Source organism: Hyperolius riggenbachi, chromosome 9 (genome assembly GCF_040937935.1).
Source record: "Hyperolius riggenbachi isolate aHypRig1 chromosome 9, aHypRig1.pri, whole genome shotgun sequence".
In the NCBI taxonomy this organism is placed as follows: domain Eukaryota; kingdom Metazoa; phylum Chordata; class Amphibia; order Anura; family Hyperoliidae; genus Hyperolius; species Hyperolius riggenbachi.
This window is the reverse complement of record NC_090654.1, coordinates 94785912-94806714: the sequence shown is the minus strand read 5'-3', so window position 1 is coordinate 94806714 and position 20803 is coordinate 94785912. Positions and strand designations below refer to the sequence as shown.

Here is a 20803-nt window from a genome sequence, read left to right as displayed (position 1 = left end):
TTGCTATCCTCGTATTCTGTTCTGATCTGCCTTGTGTCACTTTTGGCAATCGCCTTTCTTGCGGTTGCGTTTCTGTTCCGTATCTGCTGTTGTGTGTGCGCTGTCGCGGGGTGGCGACTAGATTGGCGCACACACATACAACCTGTCCCTTTGCTTGTTCTCATTCGCAATCGCTTATCTTGCGATTGCGTTCTGCGCTTCGTACAATTCCTGTCTGGCATTTGTGGAGGTACAGAGGATTGGTTCCTCTGCACTCCTCAGCGCCATCTGCCGACAGGAATTTCCCTCTACGGGTGCGTAGCACCTTTTGCTGGGTTCCTGCAATTATACGCTTGAGGAGGATTTCCGCCGTATCAGCGTACGCGTTGTGCGCTGATCACAGAGAAAGTTCCGCAATCGTTACAGTCGCCTAACTCAAACATATGAGGTAGTGTAACTTGCTTAGCGCCTTCATCTTGTTGTTGCAGTAGTGGCTGGGAATCAGTGATTTCACCACCAAATAACTCCTGCGAAGTGTCAAATGCAGCGGATGTGGTGCGTGTAGTAGCGCTGGTGGCTGCGGGAGATGAGGTGTTCTGTGTTAAATAGTCAACCACATCCTGAAAATCTTGGGAGTTGATGGCACGTGCCTTCTTCTGAGCACTGTACTTTGGGTCAGGGCCGCACAAAATCACATCAACACAACCTCGCACAGACCTGGCGGTGCCAGGTGGCCTTCCTCTGGGTCTACCTCTTCCTCCTCCTCTACCTGTTTTGTCCGTTTTGTCCATATCGGGGAGGATGAAGTGAAAGGTATGCACTGACTTGACTAATACAATGTGCAGTCACACAGGTGCAGTTAACAGGTATGCTCGGAGTGGTATATCACACTTTGTGCACTCACGTAGGTAGGTGGGTACACTGAACACAACAGGTAAGTATATGCAGTGATGAGGTGGGTTCACTAAACACAACAGCTAGGTATATGCAGTGATGAGGTGGGTTCACTGAACACAACAGCTAGGTATATGCAGTGATGAGGTGGGTTTACTGAACACAACAGCTAGGTATATGCTGTGATGAGGTGGGTTCATTGAACACAACTGCTAGGTATATGCTGTGATGAGGTGGATTCACTCAACACAAAAGGTAGATATATGCAGTGATGAGGTGGGTTCACTGAACTCAACAGCTAGTTATATGCAGTGATGAGGTGGGTTCACTGAACACAACAGCTAGGTATATGTAGTGATGAGGTGGGTTCACTAAACACAACAGCTAGGTATATGCTGTGATGAGGTGGGTTCACTGAACACAACAGCTAGGGATATGCTGTGATGGGGTGGGTTCAATCAAGACAAAAGGTAGGCATATGCAGTAATGAGGTGGGTTCACTGAACACAACAGCTAGGTATATGCTGTGATGAGGTGGGTTCATTTAAAACAACTGCTAGGTATATGCTGTGATGAGGTGGATTCACTCAACACAAAAGGTAGGTATATGCAGTAATGAGGTGGGCTCGCTCAACACAAAAGGTAGGTATATGCAGTGATGAGGTGGGTTCACTGAACTCAACAGCTAGTTATATGCAGTGATGAGGTGGGTTCACTGAACACAATAGCTAGGTATATGCAGTGATGAGGTGGGTTCACTGAACACAACAGCTAGGTATATGCAGTGATGAGGTGGGTTCCCTGAACACAACAGCTAGTTATATGCAGTGATGAGGTGGGTTCACTGAACACAACAGCTAGGTATATGCTGTGATGGGGTGGGTTCAATCAAGACAAAAGGTAGACATATGCAGTAATGAGGTGGGTTCACTGAACACAAAAGGTAAGTATATGCAGTGATGAGGTGCGTTCACTGAACACAAAAGGTTGGTTTATGCAGTGATGAGGTGGGTTCACTGAACACAACAGCTAGGTATATGCAGTAATGAGGTGGGTTCACTGAACAGAACAGCTAGGTATATGCTGTGATGAGGTGGGTTCACTCAACACAAAAGGTAGGTATATGCTGTGATGGGGTGGGTTCAATCAAGACAAAAGGTAGGCATATGCAGTAATGAGGTGGGTTTACTGAACACAACAGCTGGGTATATGCTGTGATGAGGTGGGTTCATTTAAAACAACTGCTAGGTATATGCTGTGATGAGGTGGATTCACTCAACACAAAAGGTAGGTATATGCAGTAGTGAGGTGGGCTCGCTCAACACAAAAGGTAGGTATATGCAGTGATGAGGTGGGTTCACTGAACTCAACAGCTAGTTATATGCAGTGATGAGGTGGGTTCACTGAACACAACAGCTAGGTATATGCAGTGATGAGGTGGGTTCCCTGAACACAACAGCTAGTTATATGCAGTGATGAGGTGGGTTCACTGAACACAACAGCTAGGTATATGCTGTGATGGGGTGGGTTCAATCAAGACAAAAGGTAGACATATGCAGTAATGAGGTGGGTTCACTGAACACAAAAGGTAAGTATATGCAGTGATGAGGTGCGTTCACTGAACACAAAAGGTTGGTTTATGCAGTGATGAGGTGGGTTCACTGAACACAACAGCTAAGTATATGCAGTAATGAGGTGGGTTCACTGAACAGAACAGCTAGGTATATACTGTGATGAGGTGGGTTCACTCAACACAAAAGGTAGGTATATGCTGTGATGAGGTGGGTTCACTCAACACAACGGGTACTAGGTATATGCAGTGATGGGTATTACAATGTGCACCTGCTGTCACACACACAGGTAGTCACTGAATGTGCTGGGCCTGGTAGTGGAACACACACAGTATGAATTAGCAAGGCTGTCTATGCAACACAAGTGTCAGTGGGACACACAGAAAAAAAATAGATCACAAGAACAAGATTAGCTCTCAAAAGAGCTGTTGTGGGGTGCTATTTTAGCAATAAGAATCAGCCAGGAGCAAGCTAACTAGCCTATAACAGCCTAACTAATCTTTCCCTATGAGAGTCTGCCAACAGCTGTCCCTTCTCTCACTATTGCAGGCACACAAGTGAGTGTAATGGCCGACAGAGCCTGTCTTATATAAGGGGGGAGTGACTCCAGGAGAGAGTGTAGCCTGATTGGCTACAATGTGCCTGCTGACTGTGATGTAGAGGGTCAAAGTTAACCCTAATGGTGCACTATGGGGGCGAACTGAACTTCCGGAAAAGTTTGCGTTACATGGCGAACGCGAACCACCGGAAGTTCACCTGGAACCGTTCGCCGGCGAACTGTTCGGGCCATCTCTGCAAAGCATGTGATACTTTATTTTAGCAATTCAGCCACTCAATGTGCTTGTACTCTGAGCAGATTCATGTTGTGACATGTACTTTTGAAGATAATTTTAGGTTTTTTGGTATTCTAAAAATCTACAAAAATATGAAGTCAATTCCAGGGGCGTAACTAGAAATCACCGGGCCTCCCTGCAAAAATTTGGATGGGGCCCTCCCTCCCCTGCCCCCCAGGTCTGTTTTGTGGGGCTGAAGAGGTCGCAGCACAAGAGGAAGGCATGGTCGCACACTGATGGGGAGGAGGACAGTTCCCCCCTCCCTCACCTTGGGCTCTCCTCTCTGAGCTCCCCTCCAGCATCTATTATCAGTGGCAACAGATGGGCAGCAGCAACACATAGCTCCATCGTGGAGGTCTCTGATCTCTAATGCTACTTCCTGGTTAAACAGGAAGTAGAATGAAGCACTGAGAGATTGGAGACCTCTGCGATGGAGGTATGTGTTGCTGCTGCCCACCTGTTGCCACTGATAATAAATGCTGGAGGGGAGCACAGAGAGGAGAGTCCAAAGTGAGGGAAGGGGGGACTGTCCCCCCTCCCCGCTGATGTGCGGCCATGCTTTCCTTTCAGCTTCACAAAACGGACCTGAGCGGGCCCTAGTCGGGCCCCAGGCCCCTCCCCCCCCCCTCACAAGGGCAGGGGCTGCATCCCCTATAGTTACGCTAGTGGTCAATTATATGCTTGCAAGACTTTACAGTGTTATAGAGTGTTTAAATATTATATGTAGTGTTAATGACAGGTCCTTTAAAACCTTGTTTTCTTTTTTATAAATGTGCTTTTGACTTCCTTATTTCTCATACTATAGATAATGGGGTTCAGCATTGGTGATACTGTTGTGTAGAATATAGACATGGTTTTGTTTATTTCAGCAGAAGGAATGGAGTGGGGTCTCAGATATACAACCATGAGGGTTCCATAATAGAGACACACCACAGTCAGGTGAGATCCACAGGTGGAGAACACTTTACGCCTCCCTTGCGAGGAATGGACTTTCAAGACGGCGATGATAATATGAACATAAGAGATTAGAGTCAAGCAGAAGGAAGACACACCAATGATCCCTCCTGAGATGTACATGGCAATCTCATTGAAAAAAGTGTCTTGACAAGACAGCTGAAAGAAAGCTGGAATTTCACAGAAGAAGTGATTGATGACCAGGGACTTGCAGTACGGGAGCTGGAAGGTGATAACAGTATGAACAGTAGAATTCATGAAGGACATACACCATGCACCACCAATTAAACTAACACACAATAACTTGTTCATGATGTTGTTGTAATGCAGTGGCCTACATATGGCAGCAAACCTGTCATAAGCCATAATAGCCAATATGAAGCATTCGGCTGCTCCTAAAGCCAGGTGGAAGAACATTTGCATTGCACATCCCAAAAAAGAGATAATTCTGTCTTTCATCAGAATGTTTATGAGAAGTTTGGGAACAATGGCGCAAGTCATACAGATGTCAATAACGGAGAGATTACTCAGGAAAAAGTACATAGGAGTTTGTAATGATGAGTTGATTCCCACCACAGAAATCAGTAGAATGTTCCCTGACAATGTTAATATGTACATCAATAAGAACACAAAGAAGTAGATGGCCTGGAGAGTTGGTACCTCAGTCAGAGGGAGCAGCATAAAACTTTCTGGCGTGGTTTGGTTGACATTGATTGCATTTACTTCAAGTTCAACAACGTCAGTAAAATATATATGGATTTTTTAATTTCCCAAAAAGTGTTGCTGAATTCAAGAAAAAGAAAATATTTAGAACACTGACATCCCAGGTGACTGGGTTCTAATAATACTATACTAAGGTGCGTACACATCTTCAACTGATGTCACATGTCGGGCATCGTGAGATTCGTGACCCAGTTTCACGGGTGACACCGCTGGGCTGAACAGACGTGAAGTCAGCTGGATAACTGAAAACGCGCTCAGACAGTTGCTATGTGGAGAGAAGGAGGGATGATGGAGCGGAGAGTGCGTGACATAATGCGGCAGGTGGGGGAGCAGGGTGCACAATGAAGTTGGTCGTTGCTTGGCCAAATTGATCTACCAGGTGGATCGCTTGCGGAGCAGTGGTTGGGGGACCCCTGTACACATGCATAAGTCGGCCAATGACAACCGCCTCAGACGACTTTGATCATGCAACTGTAGGTACCTTTAGAGAACTAAACCATTTGTAAAACAGAAATCAGAAATTAGGTGATTTGAATTTGCGTTATTTAAATGTACCTGTGGTTTGAGGAGAGAGATGGAAGAAGACAGGGTGGTCATATTCAGGAGAAGGTGCTAAATCCAGATTTGGGGCTTGATGCATGTGCCAGCAGTAATATTACTGTGCACAGAGAGCACATGGCAATATTAACCTTACTTCTGCCAGTGAGTACCGTGAGTTACACTATTGGCATGATACTTGAGTGGCAGACCATTGCTACAGTAACTTGTGTTACTAATGAGCTTTACCATTCGTAACGGTCGTGCTACTGGAGTACCATGGGTCGCGCTAATAGCAAAAAGGGTATGATTGCAGTTCACTTTCTGTGCACAGCAATATTACCTGTTATATGCATCAAGCCCAAAATTAAGTTGGCTCTGGGATTGCTGTATGGTTAGTTAGAATTATTGCAGATAAGCTCTAGAAGGAGGAATACGGAGACAGCACTGACAGCAGTAGAACCACAAGTACACAGATGGAGGGAAGAATACGTACTTTCAGTATTATAAATGTAATAGTGACCTTAGGCCGATTAAAAACGGGCTAGGTCTGTCACGCTCATCCGCCGTGCGCGCGCACATGCCCGCCCCTTCTGGCCCCATTCCCCGGCTTGCGTGTCATTCCCCAGCTCTCCTCAGTGTCTCTGCCTCCCTCCCTGCACATGCACACAACAAAAAAACACACACACAGGGACATGGGATGAAGAGACACCTGCTGATTATTATATAGGATGCTCCATCATAGGCAAAGAGAATGAGAATGAGAATGCTGTAACTAATTGATGGAATTTGTCAGGATGGTAAAGAATGTATCTAAGATTCAAACCTGCTTCATTTTGATATCTTAGGCTGGAGTGCTGCTAAGGATTTTGTGACCCCAAGTAGCACATAATTTGCCACAGCAAAAAAGATGGGCGTGGTCATGGCATGATGTGGGTGGAGCCAACAGCACGATTTTATCATGTCAATATGGACCACCCGGTCACATAGGATGATGCAACTGGGGTTGGGAAGGGGGTTCCCACTGGCTGCTACAAATGGAGAAGGGGGGTCCCTCTTTGGATGATGGTGAAGGAGGTCTCATACTGAGCATTGCTATTGGGTAGGGGCATCTCAGACAGTATGCTGCTGGTGGATAAGGGGGATCTCTCTTAGGTAGTGCTGGGCCGAAATTACGCATTAGCGTAATTACGCATCGTAATTCACTACAAATGCACCGTAAGCGTTACGTGTAAGGTTACGGTATTACACGTAATTAATTACGCGTAGACCGCAAGTTGCGTTATTACTCGTAACAAATTACGCATAAGATCATAAACTCCTATTGAAATTGCACAGTCTGCCGTAATCGCGTAATATTACGCTCCCGTATAATATAAAAAAGCCGCTGACTTTAAGGGTTAATAGCAAAGCGCCCTTAAATGCTAAGAGCCTCAAATTTGGAGAATATATTAAGGAGATCAGAAGGAATAAGAGGAAAAAACTTTTTTCAAAAAGACCTTATAGTTTTTCAGAAAATCGATTTTAAATTTTCAAAGGAAAAATGTATACATTTAAAAACCCGCTGACTTTAACGGTTAATAGCAAAGCCTGCTTAAAATTTAGGAACACCAAATTCCCAGGGTATATTAAGGGGATCAGTGGGAATAAGAGGAAAAAACATTTTTTCAAAAAGACCTTATAGTTTTTGAGAAAATCGATTTTTAAGTTTCAAGGGGAAAAATGTCTTTTAAATGCGGAAAATGTCAGTTTTTTTTTTGCACAGGTAACAATAGTGTATTATTTTCATAGATTCCCCCAAGTGGGAAGAGTTTTACTTACTTCGTTCTGAGTGTGGGAAATATAAAAAAAAAACGACGTGGGGTCCCCCCTCCCAGACCTCTTTAACCCCTTGTCCCCCATGCAGGCTGGGATAGCCAGAATGCGGAGCACCGGCCGCGTGGGGCTCCGCACCCTGACTATACCAGCCCGCATGGTCCATGGATTGGGGGGTCTCGGAAGGGGAGGGGCAGCCAAGCTTTCCCCTCCCCCTCCGAGCCCTTGTCCAATCCACGGACAAGGGGCTCTTCTCCACCTCCGATGGCCGGTGGAGGTGGAGGCCGCGATTTCCTGGGGGGGGGGGTCATGGTGGCATCTGGAAGTCGCCTTTAAAAAGGGGTCCCCCAGATGCCCAACCCCCTCCCAGGAGAAATGAGTATAGGGGTACTTGTACCCCTTACCCATTTCCTTTAAGAGTTAAAAGTAAATAAACACACAAACACTTTGAAAAAGTATTTTAATTGAACAAAAAACATAACCACGAAAAAAGTCCTTTAATATTCTTAATTAACCATTAATACTTACCTGTTCCTTTAAATAAATGATCCCTCGCAATAGCCTCGGAAATGTTCTGTCAGTTACAATGTAACAAAGTTATTACAATGTAACAACTTTGTTACATTGTAACTACGCAGCACCCGACGTCACTCGCCGCTCAGCCGCCGCATACACTTACGCGTCCTTGCAGGACGCTAAGTCCCCGCCGGCTCCCGCTGTCCACCCCGCCCACATCTGTCACCCACATGTCACCCACATGTGGGTGACATGTGGGAGAGGCGGGGAGGGCAGCGGGAGCCGGCGGGACTTAGCGTCCTGCACGGACCCGACACAGCTCTGAGCTATATAGCTCAGAGCTCTCTAAGCATCTTTGAATTTGGGCTCCAAGGAGCCCCATTGGTCCTTAGCAGACCAATGGGGTGACATGTGGGTGACATGTGGGAGAGGCGGGGAGGGCAGCGGGAGCCGGCGGGACTTAGCGTCCTGCACGGACCCGACACAGCTCTGAGCTATATAGCTCAGAGCTCTCTAAACATCTTTGAATTTGGGCTCCAAGGAGCCCCATTGGTCCTTAGCAGACCAATGGGGTTCCTTCTGATTTGTCACATGTGGGTGACATGTAGGTGACAGATGTGGGCGGGGTGGACAGCGGGAGCCGGCGGGGACTTAGTGACAAACTGCATTATGGTATTCTTACGCATAATTGCGTAAGGACCATGCGTAATTACAGACATGAAACGTAGATAAATGTCTACGCCGTAACCGTAATTCCGTAATGCGTAATAGCGTAAAATTACGCGTAATGATCCGTAAGCGTAGTTTTTTCCATTACGCCCAGCACTACTCTTAGGGAGCGTATATGTCAAAAAAGGGCGCCCAGAAATGTAGGCACACAGTAATCCTGAAAGTAGAATACCTGTAAATATACAGGTTAAAGTGTAAAAACTATAGTAAAATATCAGTATTTAATAATTGTCCGCATCACAGGGGCTCCCGGCATACACTTACGCGTGCAGCTGCATACTGAGCAGCCGCATGCGTAAGGGTATGGAGGGAGCCCCTTCTCATGCGGACAATTGGCCGTGTCCGCCGGAAGTGACGGGACCCGGTACCGCCGATACAGGAAGCGGTGGACGGCGGCGTGGGAGCGATCCGTGCGTATGGGGCTGGAAGAAGCCCCAGGTATGTATAAAAGCTTTTTCTGTTTTTAAAGAGATAAAACAGAGAAACCGAGAGCCCAATATAGTGTAGTATGTATTGGATCAGGGAGAATTAGTGTGGAGTAAGGATTATACTTACAAACATGGGTTACCGTTAAGGCAACCACTATATAGGCAGGTGGGGAGATTAGACCTGTCCCCACTCAGGAATAAGATGTCGCTCTCTGAAGAAGGAAAGGAGGGTTTGTCACCCTTCCAACCATCAAGGGTGGATATCTTGACAAGTAGATGTACAGAGGCGCCAAAAGGATAAAATATGCTAAAATGTTTAAAATATTCGGGGGCGGCGGTGGACCGGCCATTCAGAAATAGACTGGATGCTGTCGCTTAAGATAAAGACAATTTATTCACATACTCCATGAACAGAACCACAACTCGTTTCACGGGTATATTCCCGCTTCCTCAGGCAATAAACAGATAGGAGTACACAGTACAGTCTGAAGGTCACGAATAGCGCCTCTGACAGAGTTCCTCTCTGGTTCCCTTTAAAGGCTCTCGTGAGAACACCGAGACGCCTTCAGAGGGCAAGTACCAAAGCCGCCACTTGCTTTGCTTGTAGCTACGGCTGCCCTGAAGTTAGGCAATCCAAGCTCTATGCCATTAGCATCTTTCAACAAAATATTTAGTTTGAAGATGCGCACTCATTTTAACCTCAGCCAGCAGAACTTGTTATTCCGACCAATGAGGTCATGCAGAGCAATGCAGGGAGCATTTTTATAGTTACCTGTTCCAGACGCTGAACCGACTCTCCTCTTCATCCACACACGGATGTACATACACTCCCAAATCCTCTTCTGACGTCCGATCACATGTTATTACATGTGATCAGGGCTCAGAAGATAGCATCAGTGGTGCAGCGTCACCCAGTGGTGAAAGAAGGGTGATGGATGAGTCTCTTCCATCACCCCTCTTCCACCATCGGGTGACGCTGCACATTTGATAATGTTTGGAGCAGCTTGATACTCGGTGGCCAGCCAGGTGAGATATTTAATGCACACGCACAGGGAACCATATCAACATTTGGTAGGACTGTGATGGAGTTAGCGAGGCGGCAGATACGACGTCACAAGGCTGATTCCTGAAATATTTCATGCTGATGTCAATCGGGAATAAGGCCAGAGTGTTTACTAAAACACTATCGTCATGTCTATTTCCAACTTGAAGTAAGGTCAGGATCGCAAAAAACAACATCCCTAAAGGAGTTATTAGGGAAAATGAATAAAGTAAGTGCTACTTACCGAGGGCTTCCTCCAGCCCCAAGCTCCCAGCATGTCCCTCACCGCAGCTCTCCCCGCAGCCGCTCGCGCAGCTCTGTCCCGGTCACCGGCGATGACGTCAGGCCGACCTCCAGGTCGGCCTGTACTGCTCCTGCGCGAGCAGTGCTGTCAATCACCGCCACGTGGGCCGAAGCGGACTGCGCAGGCAAGCGAGCTGCGGTGAACGGCTGCGGGGAGAGCTGCGGCGAGGGACATGCTGGGAGCTTGGGGCTGAAGGAAGCCCCCAGTAAGTAGCACTTATTTTATTCATTTTTCCCTGATAACTCCAAAGGAAACCTTAAATGAGTGGGATATGGATGTTTCCTTTTAAACAATACCAGTTGCCTGGCAGTCCTGATCTCTTTGGCTGCAGTAGTGGCTAAATCACACGCCTGAAACAAGCATGCAGCTAATCCAGTCTGACTTCAGTCAGAGCACCTGATCTGCATGCGTGTTGAGGGGCTGTGGCTAAAAGTATTAAAGACACAGGATCAGCAGGAGAATCAGGCAACTGTTATTATTTTATAAGGAAAAATCCTTCTGTGAACTTTAACAAGCTACAAGCGTCACTTTAACAAGCTACAAGATTACTGTCTCTTTGCTTTGTTCTCCAGTGCTTTAACTCCTTCCAGGCTGGCAGAACACAAAGGGTAACCTTGGGGCCTTTCCTCTCTAACCCTGTACCGCTAAAACATGATGGGCGCAATACTATCTCTTTTGCTCTTCACCATATACATACTGCCACTAGGAAAAATCGTCCAAAACATGGCCTGACGTATTATTGCTATGTCGACGACACCCAGCCATATATATCATTCAAAGCAGGTGTAACAGACCCTTCTCCATAGATAAACATGTGCTTAGCTAAATTTCAGATAAGCTTCAGGCATAGATAAATAATAACTGCCTAAAACTAAATGCTGACAAAACTGAGGTTCTTGTTATTGAAGGTCAGCGCTCGACAGTAAAGCAGCTCCAGTCTCAGCCAGCAAAAATAAGGATAAGGAGCTCAGACCTGAACAACTCAGACTTTGTGCACAACCTGGGTGAACTGATTGATGGGAAATTAAGCTTCAGGAATCAAATCTCAGCTGTTGTGAAACATTCCTTCTTTCACCTACAGAACATTGCAAAAATTAAGCACCTCATATCTCCCCCCCAAAAAAGAAAAAAACTGAGGGCAAAAGAAGAAGAGGCTAAGATGGATAGACAACATATGTGAAGCTATGAACATGCCTATGCAACATCTGAAAGAAGTGTTGATTGACAGAGACATCTGGCGTGCAAAATACATATGGTCACGAAGAGTCAGAGTCACCTGAACAAATGAAGAGGAGGATTATGGGTAGCCAACAGACTCTATCTAATTAGATTTTTTTTTTAAATATATTATCTTTTTATTCGGTTTTAAAGCAAATAAGACAATATACAAACATATATAGTATATATATATATATCAGTCATAAACAAAATATACTACCAATATCTGGGTAAACAACTGTATGCGAACAAATCTGCCACATAAAGAGACAAATAAGAACAGAAGAAAACAAAGTACAATTTCAACCTGTCGCGAATTTCACATTAACTTGCAATGGCAAGCATGTAGTGGGCTAACAACATCTCTAATCAGAGGGGTGCATGAACAAGACTCAACGGGGTTGATTCACTAAAGAACGATAATCTTAAATTGTGCAGATTGCGTACATTAAGATTAATAGACTGTATGCCACTTGTGCAGTGAGTTGCGCAAATTGGCTAACTTCCTATATAAATGCACCACTTATGCTGCCTAAATGGCAACTGACTCCGAAAATCTTAAAATGTAAAATATATCATGTAAACACGTACAAATAAGAAGCATGTTTCTTCCAGAGAAAATGAGCCATAACTTTTCTCCTATGTTGCTGTCACTTAGGCCAGAAACCTACTAGGAGTGATTTTCTGAGCGCTTTGCGATTTGAAAGCTCTTGCTAATGTAATGCTATGGGTGTGATCCCACTTGAGCGATGTGATTTTATAAAAATTCCCCATAGCATTGCATTAGCAAGAGCTTTTTCAAATCACTAGCAATTATAATTCACTCCTAGTCCTAGTGGGTTTCTGGCCTAACAGTAAGCAGAAATCTGACACAACTGATAGGTTTTGGGCTAGTCCATCTCTTCATAAGGGATTATCAGCATAGCCTTTATTCTTTATAAAGACACTTCTTGAAAAAGTTTTATACAAAAATGCTGGCCAGTCTCCGTGCTTCCTACACACTTTTTGACAGTTGGACAGAGCAACTAACATACACTAAGTTCTTTGGAAAATAAAGAAAACCCTGAAAATCCTCCATGAGGAGATGGGCTAGTCCAAAACCTGTCGATTCTGCCAGATTTCTACTACTTACTGTGACAGCAACATAGAAGAAAAGTAATTTATGGCTAATTTTACTCTGGAGAAATGTACTTTTTATCTGTATATGTTTACATATATTTTACATTTTAAGATTTTCACAATAGTGATCCTTAAAGTAACATGCAAGGTAAGTGGTGCATGTATAAAATGCGTTACCCAAATTGTGTAATTGCCAGTAATCCTTGTGGGCACTATCTGTATATGTTAAGATTAACATTTTTAGTGAATCAACCCCCAAGGATCTGAGAATATGGTGTACTGAACAGACTAATGTGTGGATGTAAGACAAAGGGGTATATGGTAAATGATTCTTACAGTAAATGAAAATTAACTATTTAATTAAATATGGTTATACTAAAATTTGCAGTTATAATTGCAATATAGTCAATGACTTTGTGTATTTTGTTTGTTGGAATCTTCAACTGAACAACTTTGCCCTATTTACCCCTACCACAATGTCACAAAATATGGTTTACGGTAAGCAACTGTAATCACAACACCTTTTTGCGTGTAATGTAAACGTTGTCATATATGGTAGAATTATAACCAGGAGATACTGTATACCTGTAGGCAACTAGAAAGTGGGCTACACAGTACTGGCATTTCTCTTATCATCTTCAAGTTGCTGCTAATTTGAGTTACACCTTTATAAAGCAATGAAAATCTCTCACCACAGCCAAACTGTATTCTGCTGAATTTAAAGAGAATCTGTATTGTTAAAATCGCACAAAAGTAAACCTACCAGTGCGTTAGGGGACATCTCCTATTACCCTCTGTCACAATTTCGCCGCTCCTCGCCGCATTAAAAGTGGTTAACAACAGTTTTTAAAAGTTTGTTTATAAACAAACAAAATGGCCACCAAAACAGGAAGTAGGTTGATGTACAGTATGTCCACACATAGAAAATACATCCATACACAAGCAGGCTGTATACACCCTTCCTTTTGAATCTTAAGAGATCATTTGTGTGTTTCTTTCCCCCTGCAGCTATCTTCCACTGAAGTGTCAGGCTGTTTCTTCCTGCAGAGTGCAGACAGCTCTGCCTGTATGTAATTCCTCAGTATGTGAAAGCCCAGCCAGCTCAGAGGAGGATTTATCCAGCTTGTAAAAGATAAGAGAGAAGAGAGAAGCTGCCCTAATCTAAATAATACACAGGCAGTGTGCAGAGAGGGGCCTGGAGGGGGGAGATGCATCACAGAACCACAACACTGAAGAACTTGGCAGCCTTCCAGACACAGGCTGACAAGTCTGACAAGAGAGAGATAAGTTAATTTATTACAGAGATTGTGATAGTAAAACGTGCTGCAGTAAGCCAGAACACATTAGAATAGCTTTTGGAACTTGTAGGATGATAAAAAACAGGATGCAATTTTTGTTATGAAGTCTCTTTAAAAAAACAGGAAATATTTTATTATTAACAGCATATGCACTTCAAGGTAGGATTTTTAGGTATAACCATTTGTAGATGTTGCCATGAATTTTAATGTTTTTTTGACAAACTGGCATAAGCCCATCTAAATATCAAGATAAAAATGCATGAATGCATGGGAGAAAAACAAATTTGGAAGGATTTTTGAAATGATAAATCTGAAAAATTATTCTGTTCCATTTATATTATTTTGTTAACATTATAATTTACCCTGGAGGGAAATTAATTAAAACGTTTTTACCTGAGCCAGGCTAACTACTCACAGGTCTAACAGCTCTCTGGAGTTTGAATGTGCAAAGAAATTATTACTATTTTTTTTTACTAGTAGCTTGGTTTCTCAATGCTTACATTTGGTGAGAAGTTGGGGCGGGAGGGAGAAGGCGTGGTACAAAAAACGTAAAAACAGTTTGAAAGCCAAGAGGAACATACCTCAGGAGGACGCAGAGTTTCGAGGGGGAAAGTTTATTTGTAAAAAACAAACAAACAAATAAATAATGCATTTCATGGGAGTCAACCCACTTCCTCAGTTCATTTACTGGTTTTATTTATTCCATTTGCATAGCATGCTACACCATAATGGGCTCTTGGTCTCTCCTGTTCCTTTCCCCCTTTCTGGAAGATCCCAGGTTTTTAGACCTCAGCTATTTGGTAAGAAGTAGTTAGGAGGTTCATGGTACACTTTTTCATATCCTTCCAAAAAAGAACTTAAAACACACCTTACAATCCCTAACACATAATTATTATATACTATTTGTAACGATTGCGGAACTATTTCCGTGGTCAGCTAACACTGCGGAAATCCTTCACAAGCATGTAATTTGATAGAACCCAGCTTAGGTGCGATGCACCTGTAGAGGGCAATTCCCACCGGCAGATGGAGCTGTGGAGTGCAGACGAGCACAGCCTCTGCACGGCCACAGATGCCAGAAGGGAATTGTACGAGTTGAAGCAATGCAGGGCAAGATAGCCCTTAAAGAGAGAGAACACAGAGACAGAATGTATGTGCGTCCACCAATCTAGTCGCCACCCAGCGACGGTGAACACACAACAACGAAAACAAAGTGGGCACGCAATCGCAAGAGTAGCGATTGCAAATAGTGACACAAGACCGAACTAGACAGAGCACAAGTGTAGAGAAAGAGCACAGAGACAGAATGAATGTGTGTCCACCAATCTAGTCGCCACCCAGCAAAGGTGAACACACATCCGCAGAAACGAAGTACGAACGCAATCACAAGACTGGCGATTGCCAATAGACACAAGACCGAGCAGGACAGAACACGAGAGTAGCAAAAGGCACAGCAAGCAAGAACAATCAGAACATCAAGGAAAATAACAAACGCTAGCTAAACGCGAACACCGCACTCATTCGCAACAGCGAACGCGTTTACGACATGATCACCGTGCGTTAGGTGCCCAGTGATAAGCGTGCCACCCTAACTAACCAATGAAATACAAACATGAAATAGAGAACGCGAACGCTTGCTAAACGGTTACCTCACCGAGCCTACAGCAAGCGTTCGTACCAGACAAGACAGACAGATGGGGCTACCAGTAGCAACTGCTGCTCTGACTAGCACCCCTAAGGCAGAATACAGAAGGAACCACCGCTGCTACCGCTAGAGTGGATGCAATCCAAACAGACAAACAGATGGGGCTACCAGTAGCAACCGTTGCTCTGGTTAGCACCCCTAAGGCAGAATACAGAAGGAAGCGCTGCCACTACCACTAGGGCGAATGCAATCCAGACAGAGGGAGCAGCCAGTAGCAACCGCAGCTCTGGCCTACACTCCCAGACAGACAGAATGATTTCCTGTCGACCGCCGCTGGCGACAAGACAATCGAGACAGAGAGACAGAACAAGGCAATACAGATAATACAACCTGACTGCACTAGAAGGGATGCCTAGTGCAGTCCCCAGGAATTACTCTAAGATAATATTAGCAAACGACAGCAAGGCTGACACTCCAGGAGAGTTTGCAGGAACAAACCATCATGACCAGCAAGGGATTCTAGGGGAAAATGGTATTTATACTGCAAGCCATCAGAGGAGGCAGCTAGGCAATTTGCATGACAAGCGTATGCAAATTCCTCAGCAGAGTAACTCTGAAACTTGCAAAGCGAAGACAGATCTCTTTTCCAGAGACCTGTAGCATTCAGACCTAAAGAATGGACAAACAGCTGTCTGCCCGTGCAGACAGCTGAGCAGATCATTACACTATTATTATATAGATTGCATTGAAGATTCTGTGCTGGTTGTAGCACAGAATCAAAACATGCCATTTGCATTTGGTGTTCTTCAAAAATGAAATTGGAAAAAATGGGCAGGCATGCCCATAATGTCTAGTGGTGTTTTTCTACTCTTGCTAACAGAGAGTGCTGAAGCATCAGAAAGGCTATTCCCAAAATCCAAAAGAAAAGAAGTATCCAAATGACAAGGATTGTGCTTCTAATTCTATGCAATATCCATCTAATAACATCCATGGCGCACACAGCAAATCATTTTACTGGAGAGAATAAATGGAAGGTACAAGGTATAACGTTGCTATTAATTTAATCTATATATGCAGGACAAAACATAAACATGAAGACAAATATGGTAAATTTAGTTAGCCGGGGAATATGGCAGGACCCATAGCCTGACAAATCTTTTTCAATAATAAAATGCGTTGCCTGAGGCCTTATCAGGGCTATGGCATATAACCCTTACTGAACAACATCATACATATGGGTTGATAAGGGCCACATGCCCAAACCTCCATATAGCCTCTAGTAGTCTCCCAATATTCTGACAAATGTAGGTATCATAGTATTTATCTTCAATAGGTGTATGTTTTGTCCTCCACTGTGTTCTGCATTTATGGATTATATTAATAACAACCTGAAGCGTGGTACAAAGTGTACATGTAAAAGAAGTGGTGCTATGGGTGCTGAGTCATGCAGTAAAGAATCTCCGATAGTTAGAATATTGGTAATGTTACTCAAATTCTACTATTGTCTTCCCTTACCTATACCTCACACTGGCTCATTACTATACTAATATATACCTAACACTGACACCCCCCCTTCCCATATGGGGTCACTTACTCAACCCTACAGCTACAGCCACCAGTATCCAGAGTTCGGCTACATGACAGGTGAACGGTGTGCACCACTTACATACCTCGCTGCCGATATCTGGAGTTGGGCCGCATGATAGTCAAACTCAGGGCACAGCTAAGTGACCTCTGCTGCTGCCTGCATTGTTAGTAGCAGTTTGGCTATATACCGTATATTCTGGCGTATAAGAGGACTGGGCGTATAAGCCGACCCCCAACTTTTCCAGTTAAAATATACATTTTAGGATATACTCAGCCTATAAATCTAAGGATATACTCACCCTATAAGACTACCCCTTTTGACTCTTGGACATTTGTATACTGTACTGTATGTACTGGTGCTATACTGTATAAACAGGTACAGATACTAGGGCTGTACTGTATGTGGTGCCCAGTTTACAATAACCAGCCAATCATGGCAAGCGATGTACCTTACCGGCAATTGGCTGGTTGTTGTATACAAAGCCTGCTTGGATTGGTCAGCTATCAGAGTGGTAGCGCAAACATACCTCTTTCACCCATCTGACCTGCCCTTGTGTACTATTACCTCCTTCTCTGCCTCTCAGATCTTGCACCTGCGCACCTTTACTGCAATCCTCTGGAGTGAGATCTGAGAGGCAGAGAAGGAGGTATGGTAATAGGATACAAGGGCAGGCGGATGAAAGAGGCGTGCTTTTCTAGGCATAGCACCTATTTTTTCCATACCCTACGTGCCCCGACGGCTACAGCTTGCTCCACCCTTCACTTGCACGGTGGGGATGCGGCCACGAACATTTTTGAGCTCCCCCACTGTATGTGGCAACCGCAGAACCTGCAGTCTGGCTTGGAAGTTTCAGCACCCGGCGTATAAGACGACCCCTAACTTTTGAGAAGATTTTCCTGGGTTAAAAAGTAGTCTTATCCACCAGAATTTACAGTAATAGCCAAACTAGGGCTTGTGCGCCCAATGTCAATAAAAATCTATTCCAACAACATAAGCTAAAGGGCAGGGTCGCCCTAGGAAGAGGGAAGCCTCTGGATCCCATAGTGGCTTCCCACAGCATCCTCCTGCCCACTGTTGTCACTCGTGGACCCCCAAAGATTACTGACAAGGGCTTGTCAGTAATCTGCTCAGGGTCATACTCCTCTTCCTGTATGAGTGCATACCTTTGTACTTCTCAAACAGCACACCTCACTTGCAATCCAGACTTGTACTCAGGCCACTGTGTGAATGGCTGTGACAGATTAGCTCTGAAGTTTTCAATGTGTATTTATTCCAAAGGCATACTTATAGAAAATCCACATCTACATAGCATCTGGGGCAAAGCTCTATGCCTGTTTCACTGTTTCAAATGTAAAATAGATTCTTTGTCAAGTGCAGAGATTGGGCTTTGGCCCAGCTGCTATGTAGACACAGCTCACCTATAAGTGTGTCTTCTTGTGCTGCTGACCATAGAAATCTTTAAAGGATACATCCGAGGACCTAAAAAATAAAAAAAATCCACTTACCTCAGGCTTCCTCTAGCCCCTGCCCACCGTCCTGTTCCCATACCGCAGCTCTGCTCCTTGCTGGTGGTCCGGGGTCCCCTCTGGCAAAAATGCCGACTGAGCATGCGCGAGCAGCTCTAAGAGTCGCACTGACGTCATCCGGACTGTACTGCGCAGGCGCAGTAGTTCAGCTCCTGCGCAGCATAACAGCAAGGATGATGTCAGTGCAACTCAATGAGTGGAACTCAACAGTGGAACGCAGGAAGATGGAGAAAGATGCCGACCTGGCGAGGTTGGCCTCTGCACCGGAGGGAACCAGGAGCCAACTGAGCTGCGGCGAGGGCCAAGTCGGTTGCCAGGGGCTGGAGGAAGCCCGAGGTAAGTGGATTTCTTTTCTTTCCTCTGACCTTCCCTTTAAATACGGAGAGCTATGATTACATTCAGTGGTTTAGCTATTTCTATATGTTCACTTACTGATGTGAATAAATACACCCTAGACAACTTCAGTACTGGTCACAACGAATTCTTGAGTGTGGCCATACTGCACCTGCGTGAGTAGGCCACGCCTGTGCAGTAAGCCAGAGTTGCTTGTGCACAAGTGGTTCCATGCTACAGCGCAGGTACACCCGTTCTCGCACAGCTGCAGCATGGCCGTCTTGATGCCAGAAAAGGAGAATAGCCCCGATCAGCTGGATGGTCTGTGACAGTGGTGGAGGACAGCATGGGAAGCCTCTGGACGATCCAGAGGCTTCCCTTTTCTTAGGTAAGTATGTGATTTTTTTTTATCTGAGCTTCAGCTTGGGTTTGCTTTAAATCTTTTTTTGATTTTTTTTAAATGTGCTTTTGACGTCCTTATTCCTCATACTATATATGATGGGGTTCAGCATTGGTGAGACTGTTGTGTAGAGAATGGACATGGTTTTGTTTATTTCAGCAGTATAAATGGAGTGGGGTCCCAGATATACCACCAGAATGGTTCCGTAATAGAGACAAACAACAGTCAGGTGCGATCCACAGGTGGAGAAAGCTTTATGCCTTCCTTGTGAAGAACGGATTTTAAAGATGGTGATGATTATGTTAATATAAGAGATTAGAGTCAAGCAAAAGGAAATCACGCCAAGGATCCCTGCTGAGATGTACATGGCAACCTCATTGAGAAAAGTGTCTTGACAAGACAGCTGAAAGAAAGGTGGAATCTCACAGAAGAAGTGATTGACGACCCGGGACTTGCAGTAGGGGAGTTGGAACGTGATGAAAACATGAACACCAGAATTGATAATGGACATAATCCATGCACCACCAGCTAAAGTAGCACAAACCATCTTGTTCATGATGTTATTGTAATGCAGTGGCCTACAGATGGCAGCAAACCTGTCATACGCCATAACAGCTAATATGAGGCATTCTGTGGAGCCGAAAGTCAGATGGAAGAACATCTGTATTCCACATCCCAACAAGGAGATACTTCTGTCCTTTACCAGAGTGTTTATGAGAAGTTTGGGAACAATGGTGGTGGTCATACCAATATCGATAACAGAGAGATTACACAGGAAAAAGTACATTGGAGTTTGTAAGGTTGAGTTGATTCTCACCACAACAATCAGTAGAATGTTCCCTGACAGTGTGATTATGTACATTACAAAGAACACAAGGAAGCAGATGGCCTGGAGATATGGCACATCAGTCAGGCCTAGTAGAATAAATCTTTGTGGAGAAGTTCGGTTGACATCCATTGCATTAATTCCAGGTCTGGCTGGCTGCAGCAACAAATTCAAAAATCTCAGTATTTTTAATTTACCAAAACACATTACTAAATTCAAGAATAAAAAAATTATCCAGGACACTGAAAAGACCCTGGTGACCAGATATTAACCATTGTAGCTGCACGGACATGAGTCTCTCGGCCGTGGCTAGTGCTCCTGTAGCCGCCGGGACATAAGACTCATGTCCATGCAGTTTGCGGGGTTGCACGCGCAATCGTTGGGCCGGAAGTCCGTGATTGCGATGGTCCCGGGGACAGAGGGGATTGGTGGCAGGAGACAGAAGTCCCCTGAGCCAATCCCCTGAGATCAGAAGTAAAAGGCGAAAATTATGATCTTTTCAAATAAACAATCATAAATTCACAT

At 44.5% G+C, this 20803-nt stretch overlaps 2 protein-coding genes across 2 annotated transcripts; both read right to left on the bottom strand.

Moving 5' to 3' along the window:
* Nucleotides 1-4021: 4021 nt before the first annotated feature.
* LOC137533478 (olfactory receptor 5AR1-like) lies at nucleotides 4022-17306 on the bottom strand. The gene is made up of 2 exons (XM_068254860.1): nucleotides 17276-17306; nucleotides 4022-4953 (listed from the first exon to the last, which is right to left on the bottom strand). The coding sequence occupies exons 1-2, from the start codon at nucleotides 17304-17306 to the stop codon at nucleotides 4022-4024; spliced, it is 963 nt and encodes a 320-aa protein (XP_068110961.1).
* Nucleotides 17307-19486: 2180 nt separating this feature from the next.
* Nucleotides 19487-20410, bottom strand: LOC137533477 (olfactory receptor 5AR1-like). The gene has a single exon (XM_068254859.1). It carries the CDS (start codon nucleotides 20408-20410, stop codon nucleotides 19487-19489), a length of 924 nt encoding a protein of 307 aa, XP_068110960.1.
* Between the last annotated feature and the right edge of the window lie 393 nt (nucleotides 20411-20803).